An 18,836-nucleotide genomic window follows, 5' to 3' on the forward strand; every position below is an offset into this window, starting at 1 on the left:
TTATCAGGTCACTTCATTCTCAGCAGAGTAAATCACAGTCCTGGTCATTAATTTGTATGTAAATGCCACCATTGTAGGAAGACAACACAACGCTTGAGTACTATCAAGAGATGCCCTTGTAGGAGGCATACAAGTTATCAGAGCTTAAAAGAGTTGGGCAAGTAAATGGTTTAGTGCTTGCTCTCATTCAGGTGAACCTGTTGCAACGATCAAACAGCTTAGAGTAATTGTCAAGGCCAAGTGTTCAGAAAACATTTTTATTTGAGAGAGTCCAAAATAGTGAGAAATGAGGACCCAATGGGTACGAACATAGGTCTTGCTCAGAACACTACCTGGAGAGAAGGCTTTTTGTGATCTCCGTAGTCAGACCTGGACTTTCCTACTGGCTCAGCTGGTAAAGAATCTGCCTGCAATGTGGGAGATCTGGGTTCAATCCCTGGGTTGGGGAGATACTCTGGAGAAGGGAACAGCTCCCCACTCCAGTATTCTGGTCTGGAAAATTCCATGGACTGTATCAGAGTCAGGCATGACTGAGTGACTTTCACTTTCAATACCTTAGTCAGACCTAATCACTCTCAATGATTTCATGTTGCTTCATTTCTTATCCTGGGTGAGTAGCCTGCAAGGGAAGAGAAATAAGCTTCAATGAAGCTATAGTAGCCCTGATAGAGAAGCATTCACTTAGGGTATTAACTAGCTTTACACATATCTGTCTAGAGATGCCAGGAAAACTTGGGTCTTATTTGGCAAACACTTGGCTCATAGGAATGAGCTGAATGTGGCAGCAGGGGAATCCAGGCTGTGTCCGCATTATCTGTCTTCAGGGCTCTTTAGGTTTGACTTGAGTTAGTGGCTCCTGACTGTTGCAAATAGGGTCTAGTAACTGGGGACACAGAGGAGTCAGACAAGAGTTAAATTGTGGCCTACATCTCAAGGTTTATCTAGGAACTCGAATATAAATCAGAAAGCCAGGAGAGTTTCCCAGGTGGACACAGCGGGGATCAAAGAGACCTTCCATTTGGTGTGGTCCTCAGACTTCTCTCCTTGGGCTAGAGCACAAGGACAAGTTCTAGATTTCGTTGGTTTTGAGTTTTCCCAACTGCACAGGAATGGCTGGGAATATTTGAGTTGATAAGGTAAGGACAGAACTTCAGTACCAGCAGTGGGGGAGAGAGAAAAGACTGCCATGGGAGCCAGCTTCACTTCGATTCACATTTTAAAAGCTTTACCAAGGTGCAATTGATAAATCACACATGTATACAGTGTACAATTTGTCAATTTTGACATCCTGTGAAGCCATCAGAAGAAGCAAGAAAATGAACATTTATATCACTCCGATAGTATCCTTATTCTCCTTCGTAATCCATTGTTCTCTGTAAATTCCCCCTTGCCACCCTGAGGCAACCACTGATCTATTTTCCGACATAGTATCCTAGTTTAACTTTTCCAGAATAGTATATAAATGGAATTATATTATTTGTACTCTTTTGAGTTTTTCCCCAATACTCTCAGCTTAATGTTTTTGAGGTCCATCCATATTGTTGGAGGTATAAATAGTTCAGTCCTCTTGATTGCTTACTAGTATTCCATTGTATTGATTTGCCATAACTTGTTTATCCATTTACCTGTTGCTTAATGTATGGGTTGCTTCTAGATTCTGGCTTAGTTAGTTCAGTTCAGTCACTCAGTTGTGTCCAACTCTTTGTGATCCCATGGACTAGAGCACAACAGGCTTCCCTGTCTGTTACCAACTCCTAAAGCTTGCTCAAACTTATGTCCATCAAGTTGGTGATGCCATCCAACCATCTCATCCTCTGTCATCCCCTTCTCCTCCTGTCTTCAATCTTTCCCAGCATCAGGGTCTTTTCTAAAGAGTCAGTTCTTCACATCAGGTGGTCAAAATACTGGAGTTTCAGCTTCAGCATCAGTCCATCCAATGAAAATTCAGGACTGATTTCCTTTAGGATGGACTGGTTGGATCTCCTTGCAGTCCAAGGGACTCTCAAGAGTCTTCTCCAACACCACAGTTCAAAAGCATCAATTCTTTGGTGCTCAGCCTTCTTTATGGTCTAACTCTCAAATCCATACATGACTACTGGAAAAACGATAGCTTTGACTAGGCAGATCTTTGTCGGTAAAGTAATGTCTCTGCTTTTGAATACGCTGTCTAGGTTTGTCACAGCTTTTCTTCCAAGGAGCAAGTGTCTTTTAATTTCATGGCTGCAGTTACCATCTGCAGTGATTTTGAAGCCCACGAAAATAAAGTCTGTCATTGTTTCCATTGTTTCCCCATCTATTTGCCATGAAGTGATGGGACTGGATGCCATGATCTTAGTTTTTTTCAATGTTGAGTTTTAAGCCAGCTTTTTCACTCTCTTTCACTTTCATCAAGAGGCTCTTTAGTTCCTCTTCAGTTTCTGACATAAGGATGGTGTCATCTGTAAATCTGAGGTTATTGAGTTTTCTCCTGGCAATATTGATTCCAGCTTGTGCTTCATCCAGCCTGGCATTTTACATACTCTTCATATAAGTTAAATAAGCAGGGTGACGATATACAGCCATGACGTACTTGTTTGCCAGTTTGGAACCAGACTGTTGTTCCATGTCCGGTTCTAACTGTTGTCTCTTGACCTGCATACAGGTTTGTCAGGAGGCAGGTAAGGTGGTCTGGTAATTCCATCTCCTAAAGAATTTCCCACAGTTTGTTGTGCTCCACACAGTCAAAGGCTTTAGCATAGTCAATAAAGCAGAAGTAGATGTTTTTCTGGAATTCTCTCGCTTTTTCTATGATTCAGTGGATGTTGGCAATTTGATCTCTGTGTTTCCTCTGCCTTTTCTAAACCCAGCTTGATCATCTGGAAGTTCTCAGTTCATGTACTATTGAAGCCTAGCTTGGAGAAGTTTGAGCCTTACTTTGCTAGCATGTGAGAAGAGTGCAATTGTGCAATAGTTTGAACATTCTTTGCATTGCCTTTCTTTGGGATTGCCTAGTGGCTCAGTTGGTAGATAATCTGCCTGCAATGCAGGAAACCTAGGTTTGATTCCTAGGTTGGGAAGATCCCCTGGAGAATGGAATGGCAATGCGCTCCAATATTCTTGCCTGGAGAATTCCTTGGACACAGGAGCCTGGTGGGTACTGTCCATGGGGTTTCATAGAGTCAGACACAACTGAGCGACTAACACTTTCACTTTCACTCACATGACTACTGGAAAAACCATAGCTTTGACTATATGGACTTTATATCTTAGGGTTGCAAAAATTTCTATGTTTTTTCCTAGGAGTTTTGTAAAGTTTTACAATTCAATCTATGATTAATTTTTATACCCACACACATAGTGTGAACTATAGGTTGATGTTCTAGTTTATTAATAATATTCATTTTGCTCAAGCATACTTACTTGAAAGATTTCAATTTCCCCCATTAAATTGCTTTGGAACCTTTGTTAAAAAAAAAACCAAAAACATTGGACTATATTTCCATAGTCCTATTTCTGGACTGAATTCTGTTGATTAATTAGTTTACCTTTTTGCCATTATCAAATTGTTGATCAGTGTAGCTATAAGTCTTAAAAGCAGGTAGGTTGGTACTCCCTACAAAAAGTTTGTTCTTTTTAAAAATTATTTTGAATATTCTAAGTTTTTTTTTCATTTATTTTTATTAGTTGGAGGCTAATTACTTTACAATATTGTAGTGATTTTTGTCATACATTGACATGAATCAGCCATGGATTTACACGTATTCCCCATCCCGATCCCCCCTCCCACCTCCCTCTCTACCCACTCCCTCTGGGTCTTCCCAGTGCACTTGTCTCATGCATCCAACCTGGGCTGGTGATCTGTTTCACCATAGATAATATACATGTTTCGATGCTGTTTTCATTTCCTTATACACCTTAGAGTATGCTTGTCAAATTTTACAAAATGTCTGCTTGTATATTGATTTAGATTGCATTAAATCAATAGAATAATTTGGGAAAATTAATATCTTAACAATGCTGAGTCTTCTCTATTTTTTCTGCAGGAATATTTTATTGCTTTTGGTATAGTAGTTTGGAATGCCTCCTGTTAAACTTTAGGATATAGGTATATAATTTTCTATATTTGTGACATCTTTGTCAGTTTTTTTTTCATTAGTATTATGCTGGCCTCATAAAATGGATTGAGAAATGCTCTTTTCCTCCGCTTTCTGTAAGGGTTGGGTAGCTGTTGATGTTATTGACATTCATAGAACCCTGTACCTGAAAACTGCAGAATGTTCTTTCTTTTTAAGTCCACATTATCACAGTGGACTGTATGTTAAGTCATACAAGTCTATACACTTACTAATTTTTTTCTTGGGTATTCTATCAACGAACTACTGAGAAGAGGGTGTCAGAATCTTTGGTTTTATTTTGAGTTTATCTATTTCTCCTTTAAGCTCCATTAGTTTTTCCCTCATGTTTTGAAACCCTGTTAATAGTTTCATACACACTTACAATTTTCATGTCTTCATGAGTTGATCATTTTATTGTTTTAAAGTATAATTCCTCTCTGGTAAAACTATTGTCTTGATGTTAATAGCTGCATCAACTTCTTTATACTTATAGTTTGCATAACTTATTTTTAAAATCCTTTTGCTTTTAACTTGTCTCTGTATTTGTACTTATGGTCATTAAATAATTGGGTCTTGCTTTTTTATTCAGTTTGACAATCTTTACTTTCAAATGTAGTCTTTAACATACAGATGGCAAAAAAACACATGAAAAGATGCTCAACATCACTCATTATCAGAGAAATGCAAATCAAAACCACAATGAGGTACCATTACATGCCAGTCAGGATGGCTGCTATCCAAAAGTCTACAAGCAATAAATGCTGGAGAGGGTGTGGAGAAAAGGGAACCCTCTTACATTGTTGGTGGGAATGCAAATTAGTACAGCCACTATGGAGAACATTGTGGAGATTTCTTAAAAAGCTGGAAATAGAACTGCCATATGACCCAGCAATCCCACTTCTGGCCATACGCACCGAGGAAACCAGATCTGATAGAGACACATGCACCCCAATGTTCATCGCAGCACTGTTTATAATAGCCAGGACATGGAAGCAACCTAGATGCCCATCAGCAGATGAATGGATGAGGAAGCTGTGGTACATATACACAGTGGAATATTACTCAGCCATTAAAAAGAATTCATTAGAATCAGTTCTAATGAGATGGATGAAACTGGAGCCCATTATACAGAGTGAAGTAAGCCAGAAAGATAAAGACCATTACAGTATACTAACACATATATATGGAATTTAGAAAGATGGTAACGATAACCCTATATGCAAAACAGAAAAAGAGACTCAGATGTATAGAACAGACTTTTGGACTTTATGGGAGAAGGCAAGGGTGGGATGTTCCAAGAGAACAGCATCGAAACATGTATATTATCTAGGGTGAAACAGATCACCAGCCCAGGTTGGATGCAGTGAGACAAGTGCTCGGGCCTGGTGCACTGGGAAGACCCAGAGGGATCGGGTGGAGAGGGAGGTGGGAGGGGGGACCGGGATGGGGAATACATGTAAATCCATGGCTGATTCATGTCAATGTATGACAAAAACCACTGCAATGTTGTAAAGTAATTAGCCTCCAACTAATAAAAATAAATGGAAAAAATAAATAAAGTACATTTGAAGCCATATTCTTCAAAAAAAAAAACAAAAAAACAAATGTAGTCTTTATCGCATTTGCATTTAATGTGTGAAAATTATTGGGTTTAAGTATATCATTTTGCTATTTGCTTTCTAATTGTTGCTTCTGATTTTCATCTTCTGTTGCTCTTACTAGTTTCTTTTTGTGTTAATCATCTATGTGCTTAGTGTTCAATTTAAATTCCTCTAAAATTTTAGCTATACATATTTGCATTTTCTTTTTTCATGGCTTTTCTAAGAATTGCACATGCATCCTTAGTTTATCACAGTCCACTTTGAGTTAGTATTGTACTGCTTTGTATTTACTCTTTGTTTTATATCACAACATTATACAACTTTGTGACAGAATAAATCACTCACTTCCCCTCTCCTTTGTGCTGTTGTTATCTCATGTTTTACTTTTCTACACTGTATCAACTCTCCACTTCCATGCAATAGTATATATTTTCTTCAGTTATCTTTCAGAAAAAGTAAAAGGAGAAAACATCCAATTTTTTTTTTTTTTTTTTTGTATTTACTCACATATTTACCATTGCTTTTCAATCCTTCCCTTAGATCTGAGATTCGGTTTGTTGCCAGTTCCCTTTCTTTTGACGAACTTCCTCTAACATTTCTTGAAATGAAGATCTGATGAATACTTTTTTTATTTATATGAAAATGTGTCTATTTCACATACTTTTTTGAAGGATGATTTCTCTGGATATAGGATTCAGTGTTGATGTTTTATTTTTTCTTTCAGCTCTTAAATGTATCATTTTGTTGTTTTCTGGCTTCCAATGTCTATGAGAGATGACAGTTTTCTTTGTTTTATTATTTTCTAGTATGCAAAACATTTCTCTTTCTCTTCTTGATTTCAAATATTTTGTTTTATCTTTGATTTTTAGTTAGTTGACAATGACTTGCCTCACTGCAGAACTTTTGAGCTAGATTATTAAAATGTTTGATTCTGTATGTTGATTTTTTCTGTATGTTTTTTTCAGCGCATTTGGGTGATTCCCAGTTATTTTTTCAAATATTTTTCTTCCACATTTTTTGTTTTGTTTTTCCCTCCTTGAACTCCAGTTATACATATTTCAGACAACTAGATATGCTATCCTTATTCACTGAGGTTTTGTTTATTTTCTTTCCAATTTTTTTATGTTCTTCAGACTGATTACTTTTTATTGAGCTCCTTCAAAATTCATTGCCATCTCCAACCTGCTAAAAAGCAAACTGACTGAATTTTTTAACTTTGAACATTCAATTTTCAATTTTACGTTTGTTTAGTTTTTTTAATATTATTTTCATTTCTCCACTGAAATTATCCTTATTTATGTTCATTATGATCACCCTTTCCTTTGATTCTTTGAACTTATACAATAGATACTTTAAAGATGTTGTCTTCTGTACCCACAATCTGAGTCATCTTGAGGCTAGTTTCAGTTGAATGTTGTTTTTCCTTGGTGATTCACATTTTTCTTGTTTCTTTGTATGTCTAGTGACTTTTGATTGTATACTGGACATTGTGGATCTAATGTTGTAAAGATATCAGATTCTTTAATCTTCCTGTAAAGAGTATTGCTTTTCATTTTAGCCCAATTTCAACACGGGAATTACTGGTTGATTCCTTTGAGTATAATGGTTTCTAGTTTGTCATGTTGGGCTTATTTCAGTTTTACTCAGTCTTATTTCTAGTGTTAGCCCTTCTAGTTTGAACAGAAAATCTAGAGAGTCTACCAAGCTACTCTGCTTTGGCCAAATTCAAACTCCTAACTCAGACTCTGCTGAGTCAGGCTTCAGACGAAATGTCTAATCAAAATTTTAGTCTTCTAACTCTTAACTTTTTCTAATTTTCTTGAATTTTTCCATATGTATACATAGTACAGATTTCAGCCAAATGCTTGAGCTAAATTCATATGCAGATTTCGGAGCTCTCTCTCTCTCTGGGTCCCTCTTTCTGGGATTTCCTTTTCCATTTCCAGTTGCTCTGGTTGCCCTGAATTCTGCCCTTTGACACCTCAGGTCAATAACGCTTGTGATTTCTGCCTGAGTCCTTGATGCCCTGTGCCTCATAGACTTAGGAATACTTTTAGCAGATAAATAGTATAACCATATAGTCATCCAGTAATGTTTTCTTCTTTACCAAATTAGATCTCCTCTCATTTCTATCTTCTGTTCATCCTCTATGCCTTCAGATAGTTTAATTTTTTTTCATGAATTTATTATTATTATTAGGTTAGTTCAAGTCATGTACTCTGCTGCTGGCATAACTAGCATCCTCAATATTGTAACTTTTTCCTAGTGCAGTGATCTTTATGTTACTCATAAAAATTTTTCCATTTGACTAATTAATATTTAGCTGTTACAAGTGCCATCTCTTTGCTCATATATGAAATGGAGTTGTCAAAACATCTCATACAAGGTGTAGGGTGACAAAACAAGTGTGCACAGGAGAACCAGGTTGTAATCCTTCCTCTGCCACTAACTAGCTGCTTGACATATAGGTATGTGCCTTAAGTAGTCTCAGCCTTAGTTTCTGTTCTGTAGAATGAGGGAGTTAGGTTACATCAATGTTTTTCAACCTTTAAAAAATGTCAGGACTTTTATTTTTTCCCAACAGAATCTTATAAAAATATAAACTGTATTAAAGCAAAACAGCCCTGATTTTACAGGGTGCATAGCTCAGCCTGCTCAGTGCAACCACCCACATCTTTACTTTTACCGTGGGTGGCATTAAAGCTCCTTTGTGGAATCCCAGACCTCCACAGAGCATAGTCTGAAAAAAAAAATCAAGGTTGATGATTTATATAAATCTTTTCCTATCCTGTTTGAGTTAAAAAATGACTGGATTATGCATCTAAAAATGTGGTCAGTTTTTTAAGGATCTGAGAGGGGCAGTTGTCACCTTTGACCCTCCCTTGTGCTTTATTCACTTTAACCAACTTCTTGTTCTTATTTCTATCCTTATCCAACCACCCTAGGCAGACACTTGCTGTAGGTATTGAGAAATCTGGTATATTAGGGATTCTTGCAATTGTAGCTAAAATGAGCACTCAGGTACCGCACCACCGAGCACAACCCACCTCCGCCTGTCTCCAGGTCCCATCTATGAGATATGAGCAGTACTTCCCTCCACCTAATTGCTCCTATGTGGGTGGGAAGGAATTAAAAAGTTTGGATCTGCACTGATCATTTATAAAGTCTTTCTCCATCTGTAAAATAGCAGCAGACAGGCTTAAGAAATCCTTTTTGCACCACCAGTTGGTGGTTTTGTTGCCTTAAAAGAAACAACAAAATGAGCAGGTGTTGAGCACTGCCCACATCCAGACAGCACTGCCAACTCTTACAGAGTGCTCCACCTCTAAACTTGGAAAAATGCATAGTGAGGGAAGGAAGCTGATACAACCCACATTGTCAGCTTAATTTTCTCTTATTCCAGCCCTTGTTTCTTTCATCTTTTTCCTGAAACAGTTCTGAGGAGTTTTCAAATAAGACCCTGAAAGAATAGGCATTCTTCCCTTTGCTTATAAATGGCAGGGCTTCCTAGATGGGTTTCCATATAAGGCACTGCTGTGATGAGGAGTAATAATAATAATCATTAACATTTTCTAGCATATCATATGCCAGTCATGTTTTTTTTTCCCCTTTCATGATTTATTCCATTTAGCCCTATCAACAACTTTAAGATGTAAGGAATATCAAGATAAGGACACCGAAGTTCAGAAAGATTAAGGAACTTGCTTAGATCTCAGACCAGCAAGTGGAAGGTCCCAGATTCATGCGAAGGCAGCTTAACTCCAGATTCTGCCTTCACTGATGTTAGACCTGGACAGGCAGCTTCTGTGGCACTGAGGCCCCACTCTCCTGTCTTTTAGTTGTGAAAGATGAAGATGGCATTTCCTCTGTCTCTGTTTACAAGAAAAAAAAAAGATTCACTAAAAATCAAAGGGAGGAATATTCTGATTGCACTGCTATAGAGAATTGGTATTGATGGGTCTATAGATAACTTTTTTTAGTCAAAGTCATGAACTTCCTGTCAGTGCAAGGAGCCCACAGTAGCAACTCAATAGTATGTGAACAGAGGGAAGGAGCTGGGTGGCCATGCATTAGGAATATTGTAGATTAAGTTTGACTTCTCTTTGGTGGTAGATTCTGAGGTGGTGTCTAAAATCTCTCCAAATTCTGTGATTGAGTGAAGTGAATAATCTCAACTTCAAGATGTGACCACATCCTTGGCATTTGTGCAACTTTTTCTCTGTTGTTTTAGCAAACTGATTGGATGAAGAGGTGAAGATTTTAATACAAATTTCCGTTTGTATTAAATATTATTTCCCAACCTATGTGATTTTATATTCTTAGTGACCAAACACAGTTGTATAGATTTTGACCAGAATTGTTTTCCTTCAAGTAACAGATGATAGAGGGAGCATAATGTTGTCATAATGATATTGACGTTGGAGCCAGACCACCTGGGTTTGAATCCTGGTTACAATGTTTATTAACTGTTTTCACTGCGGCAAATTACTGATCTCATGATGCCTCAGTTTCCCCATTCACAGAATGGGGATAATAAAGTGCTGATTTCATTGGGTTATTGTGAGGAGCAAATAAGTTATCAGATGTAACTTTCTAGAATAAGGCCTGGTTCATGATCAATGCTGTATATGGGGTTGCTTTTATTGTTATAATAGCACTACTATTGACTTCTGTTGCTGCCAGTGGGTTTTTAGGAGGGATGACAGCTTTCATTTTTAGACAGAGAATTTCCTGAAATCCTTGAGGACTGAGGCTTAGAATAGCATGTGCAGTTGCGTTTAGAATCCCATGAGGAGAATGGACCAGTTATACTGCTTCCCGGGTGCGTTCACTCTCACATAGGGTGACTCTTCTTCCCTCTGCTCTCTCTTCTCACAAAGGAAGCAATGTCCTGGCAGATTTCAGGGTGGAAATGGCAAACCCCCCTCTTGGCGCACTCTGAAAAGTAATCTAGATATGGCTTTAGTGTCCTGAGGCAATAATGTTTGATGATTTGTGCAGTGACCAAGAACAGAGGTTCTATGTCCAAGTCCCAGCTTTGTTACTTTGCTAAGTTTTTTGCCTAAAATAAGTTACTTAATCTCTCTATGCCTCTGTTTCCTGTCTCTAAAATGAGAGTAATAATAATTATCCCTACTTCATGGTGTTGCTGTGGTGATTAAATGGAATAATATATATGAAGTCCCCAGAAGATACCTGGATAGTCTATGTTTAGTTAATGGGAAACATTATAATTACTGTTATGATTATGCAACAGGGAAGAGTAATTTTAAATTCAAGCTGGATCTATTTTTGTGACTTTAACCCTTTTTTGGCATTATAAGAATATATAAGGGTCTGCCTCAGGGAGACAATCTGAGCGGCCCAATTGTGAAGGACTATAAGGGACAGAAACTAACACATTCCCCTGCCTGAGGCTTCCCATTCCAGGGGACATTTGCAAGGACTGAATACTCTTTTTACTTTGTTTCCTCCCCTCCCCTCCCATCTATGATCTATAAAGAACCTGGCAACCAGGCCATGACATGATAGCCTGCCAATTTCTTGGTCAGCCGACTCTCGGATTAAAGTCTCTTCCTTGCCTCAACGCTTTGAGACTCGGATTCACTGGCCTGTCGTGCAGCGAGCAAAGCAAGCTTGGACTCGGTATGGTTATTATATTGAGTGAGGAGAATATGTGCTCTGTGGATGATCAGTGACTCACTGGGGAAAAAAAATCAAGGATCCCATACTGGTAAATTAATGAATTCTATTTCCTAATTTTATATATGAGGAAATACTTGTGGACTAACTCACTTAATTTGAAATTGATGACTTTTGACTATGAAAAGTTTTAATAGTAAAACAATAGTATACTATTAATAGTATACTATTAGTGATATTAGTCACATTTATTATAATTAATATATTTTAATATAATTAAGTATATTAATAGTATGTAATTTAACAGTAGTTCAGTTCAGTTCAGTTGCTCAGTTGTGTCCGACTCTTTGTAACCCCATGGACTGCAGCACTCCAGGCTTCCCTGTCCATCACCAATTCCCAGAGCCTACTCAAACTCACGTCCATTGAATCAGTGATGCCATCTAACCATCTCATCCTCTGTTGTCCCCTTCTCCTCCTGCCTTCATCTTTCCCAGCATCAGGGTCTTTTCCAATGAGTCAGTTCTTCACATCAAGTGGCTAAAGTATTGGAGTTTCAGCTTCAGCATCAGTCCTTCCAATGAACACCCAGGACTGATCTACTTTAGGATGGACTGATTGGATCTCCTTACAGTCCAAGGGACTCTCAAGAGTCTTCTCTAACACCACAGTTCAAAAGAATCAATTCTTCAGTGCTCAGCTTTATTTATAGTCCAACTATCGCATCCAGACATGACTACTGGAAAAACCATAGTTTGACTAGACAGGCCTTTGCTGGCAAAGTAATGTCTCTGCTTTTTAGTATGCTATCTAGGTTGGTCATAACTTTTCTTCCAAGGAGCAAGTGTCTTTTAATTTGATGGCTGCAGTTACCATCTGCAGTGATTTTGGAGCCCCCAAAAATAAAGTCTGACACTGTTTCCATTGTTTCCCCATCTATTTCCCATGAAGTGGTGGGATTAGATGCCATGATCTTAGTTTTCTGAATGTTGAGCTTTAAGCCAACTTTTTCACTCTCCTCTTTCACTTTCATCAAGAGGCTCTTTAGTTTTTCTTGCATACCTGAGTTTATTGATATTTCTCCTGGCAATATTGATTCTAGCTCGTGCTCCATCTAGCTCAGCATTTCTCATGAGTACTCTGCATTTAAGTTAAATAAACAGGATGACAATATGCAGCCTTGATGTACTCTTTTCCTGATTTGGAACCAGTCAGTTTTTCCATGTCCAGTTCTAACTGTTGCTTCTTGGCTTGCAAACAGATTTCTCAGGAGGCAGGCCACATGGCCTGGTACAGTAATATTAATGGAATACAAATGGCCTAGTAGTACACATGGAATGGAATCTCAGAGTTAGAAAAAGTGCCAATCCAACCACTTCTCCAGTGCATATATCCCCCTGACTACCTCCCAGGTGCGTAGATGGTCCTATACTCTAAAGGTGGGGAGAATTTAGTTTTGGTCCTGTTAGTCTCTGGATCTCTTTCGTATCTGATGGCCCATCCCATGCTAGGAACTATGCCTAGCACACTGAGACGTGAGGAGACTGTTCATTGTAATGGTGTTCTGTTGGGATGGTAATGAAATCTCTTCTAACACTTAGCTTTCTATGTATTGCCATGGGTCTGGTCCCAGAAAACAGTAAAATTGAGTGAGCTGAAAACCATATGCTCTTAAGTCACTGGATCAGCTATTCCATAAAAGAGAGAAATAGATTGAATGTTGACACCTGTCAGGTAGAAAGTTTGGAGATTGAGAATTTAGATCTGGAAAAGACCTGGAAAATGATCCATACATTAGAAATGATCCACAAATGAAGAAACAGGATCAGAGAGGTTAAGAGTCTCAGCCACATAGAGTCAGCTAGCTAATATGAGCGAACACAAAGAATAAGAGTTCTTTCTGCCACCTCTCTCTGATTCTCCAGCAGAGTGATTAGAAGTGTAGCCTCTAGAGACAGACTGCCTTGATTCAAATTTTTGTTCTACCCCCTCCTGGCAGTGTGATCTTCAGACAGTTGTAGACTTTTCTCTGCCTCAATTTTCATATGTGAAAGATGGGAACAGTAATAGAGGTTTTGTGTGGATTAAATGAGATGTGTATGAGATACTTAGGACACTTCCTGGCAACATGAAAGATATTCAATAAGTGTTTGTTATAATTGCTTCCGAAGAGCCTCAGGAAAATCAACTCTTAAGTCAGAGAGTAAATGTTTTGGCCAGGTGAGTGTTTTCAAGTATTTTCCCTCACTTAAAATATGGCTTTTAAATTTCTTCCTAACTTCTAATTCGTAACTGATCTTCAGGACCCATCTGTCCTGTTAATAGCCATACACTTCCCTGGAACCACTGTGTGAGTTTTGGATGAAAAGAGGAAATTTTTAAATAATAATTCCATATTATTTATATTTCCAGTCCATATTCAGCAGATATTTACAGTGTCATCTGCCCTGTGCCTGACACAGAGATAGTCCCTGGAGGGACGCAGGGGTGGGTGGTCTTATGTGCTTCTTGTTCTCAGGGTGTGTACAAGTTAGATGGAAAGGTTGGCAGTTAAATAGGTAATTTCCTCCACAAAGCTGAAGGAAGCACTGACAGGACTAGATAGAGTGATTTTACAGTACATGGAAAGAGCCTTAAATCCCTAAAGTTGATTTAAGGGATCAAGGAAGGACTCTTTGAAAGAAATGATGCTTCTGCTGAGACCTTAGTGAGCTAGATTCTTGGCTAGTTTAGATGGGGACTGGAGAAGAGTATTCCAGACTCGGGATCATGTCTGAGTGTTGGGCGTGAGAGAAGGACTCAGGCTTGAGAGAAAACACTGGGTGTTCATTAATCTAGTCAACATTCAACAAGTGTTTAATTAAATACTTACTCCTTAGCTGGCATTGTTTTATATACTATAAAGACATCAGATAATAAAACAGGTGATATCTTTTTTTTTTTTTGATTTATTTATTTATTTATTTTATTTTATTAGTTGGAGGCTAATTACTTTACATCATTACAGTAGTTTTTGTTATACATTGAAATGAATATTTTCACAGAATTTATTGGGGAGAAGAAAGAAAAAATATGAAGTGCAGGGAACAGAACTCCCTCAGGTCAAGTCACTCAGTCTAGTCCAACTCTTTGTGACCCCGTGGACTGAAGCACGCCAGGCCTCCCTGTCCATCACTGACTCCCGGAGCCTACTCAAATTCATGTCCATTGCATCGGTGATGCCATCCAACCATCTCATCCTCTGTTGCCCCCTTCTCTTCTTGCCTTCAATCTTTACCAGCACCAGGGTCTTTTCCAATGAGTCGGTTCTTTGCATCAGGTGGCCAAAGTATTGGAGTTTCAGCTTCAACGTCAGTCCTTCCAATGAATGTTCAGGATTGATTTCCTTTAGGATGGACTGATTGGATCTCCTTGCAGTCCAAGGCACTCTCAAGAGGCTTCTCTAACACCACAGTTTTAAAGTATCAATTCTTCAGCACTCAGCTTTCTTTATAATCCAACTCTCCCATCCATATATGACTACTGGAAAAACCATAGCTTTAGCTAGGTGGACTTTTGTGGGTAATGTCATGTCTCTGCTTTTTTTTTTTTTCCATTTATTTTTATTAGTTGGAGGCTAATTACTTTACATCATTGCAGTAGTTTTTGTCATACATTGAAATGAATTAGCCATGGATTTACATGTATTCCCCATCCCGGTCCCCCCTCCCACCTCCCTCTCCACCCGATCCCTCTGGGTCTTCCCAGTGCACCAGGCCTGAGCACTTGTCTCATGCACCCAACCTGGGCTGATGATCTGTTTCACTCTAGATAGTATACATGTTTCAATGATAACCCTATATGCAAAACAGAAAAAGAGACTCAGATGTATGTCTCTGCTTTTTAATATGCTATCTAGGTAAGCCCACAGAGCTCCTTAAGGTAGAACAATCAGGGAAGTGTTTAGGATGAAGTCAAGCTGAGACCACAAAGTTGAGAGCAGCCAACCAGGTAAAAACCTGGGGAGGGAAGGTTTCTGGCAGAAGGAACAACATGGGCAAGGGCAGGGATGATCAGATGCTGCTGGAGAAATGAAGAGGACTGACCAGCGCGCTGGGGTGGGGGAAGTGGTACGAATGATTCAGAGTGTCTGGGTTGGGTTGTTGGTGATGGAGAAAGGAATTTCTAGTACAAACTAGTTATTCGTTATTTTTTAAGACACATACAATGTAGTGTCGCTTTTCAAATCTAGGAAGCTTTTGGAAGACCTCAGGAGCTAATATCTCTTTCCTGAAGTGGGCCTTCACTTTGTGTTTTAATAGCTGAGATGAGGCAAAGAGCATATTTGCATCCCCACCGGCTAGAAATACACTTAAGATACATATGTGTCCAGATTGCTGGTCCTATTCCCAGTCGTGAGCACATGTCAGCAGCATCACGACTCAGCAGGCTGCCCAGCTCAACAAGAGGACTCATTATATTGGTTACAGGGTGCTGGGGGTGGGGGGTTGCACGGGGAAGGTGTTTTCTCTGAGCCCTAGCCCTGTAGTTCCAATTACCCTTCTGAACTTTCTTTTCCTGTTTCATTCCTTTGGACTCAAAACTTGTGTTTCTCAAAAATGCTTTAAATTCTCTCTACCCACCTTTGGTCTGCTTTGATCCAGATTAATTGGCCACTGTTTCTCTGGATTACCTGTCTCTGTTTTCTTGTGGGCCCCATAGAAGACTCATGGCTCTTGTTTGCTTCCAGTTAACAGCTTCGGAGATGATGAGGAGCTGTCCACATCTTCTGACAGTGATGAGGAGGTGATCAAACAATTTGAGATTTCCGTGTCCCGGTCCCAGAGTTTCTGCTCGGGAACATCTGAGAAAGGAAAGCAAACAGGATTGGAGCATAAACCCAAGCCCAGTCACCGTCTCTCCACCCACAAAGAAGACAGCACAGAAGTGTCCACCTGCAAAGGTATTCTTTGTATCAAACCTTTCCTTTATCTAGACCAGGTATGTCTAATGGTAAGAATGATTTTGAGTCACTGCACTGGCATCTGAGAGTCCAGAGAGGAGAGAAAAAAGAAGGGTGATGTCCAGAAGGTGGGACAGGGCCAAAGGGCTGCTTCAGACCTTCCAAGGAGCCTCATGCAGAGAGAATGGATCAGCAGTACCAAAGTCTTGATCCTGAATTGTGGAACCCCCTTCCTTCCTCTTAGTTTACTGCTTTGTACATTTTGAAAACTAATGACTAGAATGGTATTTTTCAAGGTTTATAAAATTTCATTCCCTTCTGACAAGTACAAAAATTTTACATACATTTCTCCTGATGTTGCACTTCTGTGCCTTTCCCCCCATTTGAAAATGTAGGATCCATCTTCCATATATCTATGTAACCCCAGGAGAGTTTTGAAGCCTTACTTTTAATAGGTTGTATTATTAAAACAATAGGTATGTTTTACCTTCCAAATAAAAATAATGTGTTTTCATAATACTGAATAACCTTTTTTAAACAACATGTACCCTGCACGCTCTCCCTCATGCCCTATAGTTTCTGGAGCCCAACCCGTATTATAATCCTGGGTGTGAGCAGGTCTCTTGGCACCCTCCATCTTCATACTAAGTGTACTTTTCACAAAGGGAGGGGGGAGCACTCAGGGCCGGGTGAGCACAGCCTGTGACTGTGAGTAGGACTTGTCAAGGGTCCTTGGCCCTGCCCACCAGGCATACAAAAGAACCTAGGGAAGAACACTACGATATTTATTAGTGCTTTCCACAGCAAAGGTCAGGCATCTCTCTATCTCTCTGACTCCTTTATGCCCAGAACCCTGAATGGCATAGGACATTGGAACAGGGAACAGTCTGTGAAGTGTATCTGGTAAAAAAAAAAAGTAAGCCAGAGAAAATGTCATACTGTCTACCATAGTGACCTGGTCTAAAATGACCTGGGTTCTCTAATCTTTTCCTTCTTTCCTCTGGGCCTGTGGTTCATCCAACCAATGGGATCATAGTTGGTCTTCCTTGTTTTTCAGCCCTTAGTAATAGGAAGACTTTTAAAAAGGAGAGTGTAGAACTGAGAGACGATAACAGAGAAGAAATTTCTGATTTGATGATATGGATGAAGTGGGCAAAAAAAGAACAAAGGAGGCAGAAAGGAAAAGTAACAAATAAGCCCTATTTTTTTTAGCAGGAATATAATAATTTGCTGACCTAATGTAATTTTACTTATTGACATGGGCCACATAGCATTTTATTGCTAGTCTTTTTAGCCCAGGTAAGCCAAGAGATAAATGCTCAATGTAACCAAAGAATAGTAACAGTTGCCAGAGGCCCTCTGTAATCTCCTCACCCTCTCTCCTGTTTGCTTTTTCTCTGCTGTTAGAACACAGCGCTCTTCTCTCTCCACTGAGAGAGCAAATGTTAGCTAATGAAAGTTAATCGCAGTTGATCCCCTATGAGTAGCTTGTTTAATTCTAAAGCTAATGGCCCCATTTCCCAGAGGCCCAAGTGTCTAGATTTTGATTTATACAAACACGTTGTTCTGAGAGTTCTTACAAACACTGTAGCCCTCAACCTTCCTGGAATCAGCAGCAACTTTTGTCGTAACTGGTGTGATTCTGAGTTTTTTGACAGATGGTGATAGAAAGGCTACATTTTTCTCTACCGGAGGGTGGAATGAGTCTACTACATTGAATGAATTACCTGTACATTTTGAAGAAAATCAGCAAGAGTTTTCAGGAGAATGATTAACAGCATGCTAAATTTTAGGTTATCAAATGCCATGGAAATGTTAATGTAATTTTTATTGCATGATTTTTTCTGTGTCATTTCTTTTTGTTCATTTTTAGATCATTAAATTTGTGTCAGCGGTAAAGAATAATGAAAAGATTAAGCATGCACCCCAGAGAGAATTTTTTTAACACCTTTTCTCTATTTAGCTATTTTCCCCTCTACTTTAAACATGGTTTTCTAAGATCAAATTTGCATGCGTGCATGCAAAGTTGCTTCAGTTGTGTCTGACTCTTTGCAATCCTATGGACTGTAGCCCACCAGGCTCCTCAGTCCTTAGGATTCTCCAGGCAAGAATACTGGAATGGATTGCCATGCCCTCCTCTAGGGGACCTTTCCCACCCAGGAATAGAACCTGCATCTCTTATGTCTCCTGCATTGGCAGGTGGGTTCTTTACTATTAGTGCCACCTGGGAAGCCCCAAGATCAAATTTAATCGTAGACAGTTCTTTCACTTAAAGGGTGCATTCAGAATGTAGAACCAGTGAAATTCAAGGTCCAAACCCACTTAAAACCTTCTTCATATTCCAGCTAAGTTCTCTTGTCTCACATATCTGATTTAGTGTTATTGTGAATTAGTTGTATTATCACTGTATTCCTGATAATGTCAAAGAGGACTTGGCCTAAGTGATCTGAATCAGGAGCTGTGCATGAGGTCTCTATGCTTGTAAGGTGGGCTACAGAATAATAGCCCACTTATTGGACTTTTTGTTTGTTTTGAGCAAAGCCTTATTTTTGTTTG

General features: G+C 39.1%; 1 protein-coding gene across 1 annotated transcript in view; it reads left to right on the forward strand.

The window, feature by feature from the left end:
- Positions 1-18,836, forward strand: part of SYT16 (synaptotagmin 16) — a 287,736-nt gene that overhangs the window by 222,010 nt on the left and 46,890 nt on the right. Inside the window, exon 3 of the mRNA XM_070469445.1 lies at positions 16,068-16,280. Within this exon, the coding sequence (XP_070325546.1) occupies positions 16,068-16,280 (213 nt within the window). The remainder of the gene's footprint in view (positions 1-16,067; positions 16,281-18,836) is intronic.

Source organism: Odocoileus virginianus, chromosome 6, assembly GCF_023699985.2.
Source record: "Odocoileus virginianus isolate 20LAN1187 ecotype Illinois chromosome 6, Ovbor_1.2, whole genome shotgun sequence".
In the NCBI taxonomy this organism is placed as follows: Eukaryota; Metazoa; Chordata; class Mammalia; order Artiodactyla; family Cervidae; genus Odocoileus; species Odocoileus virginianus.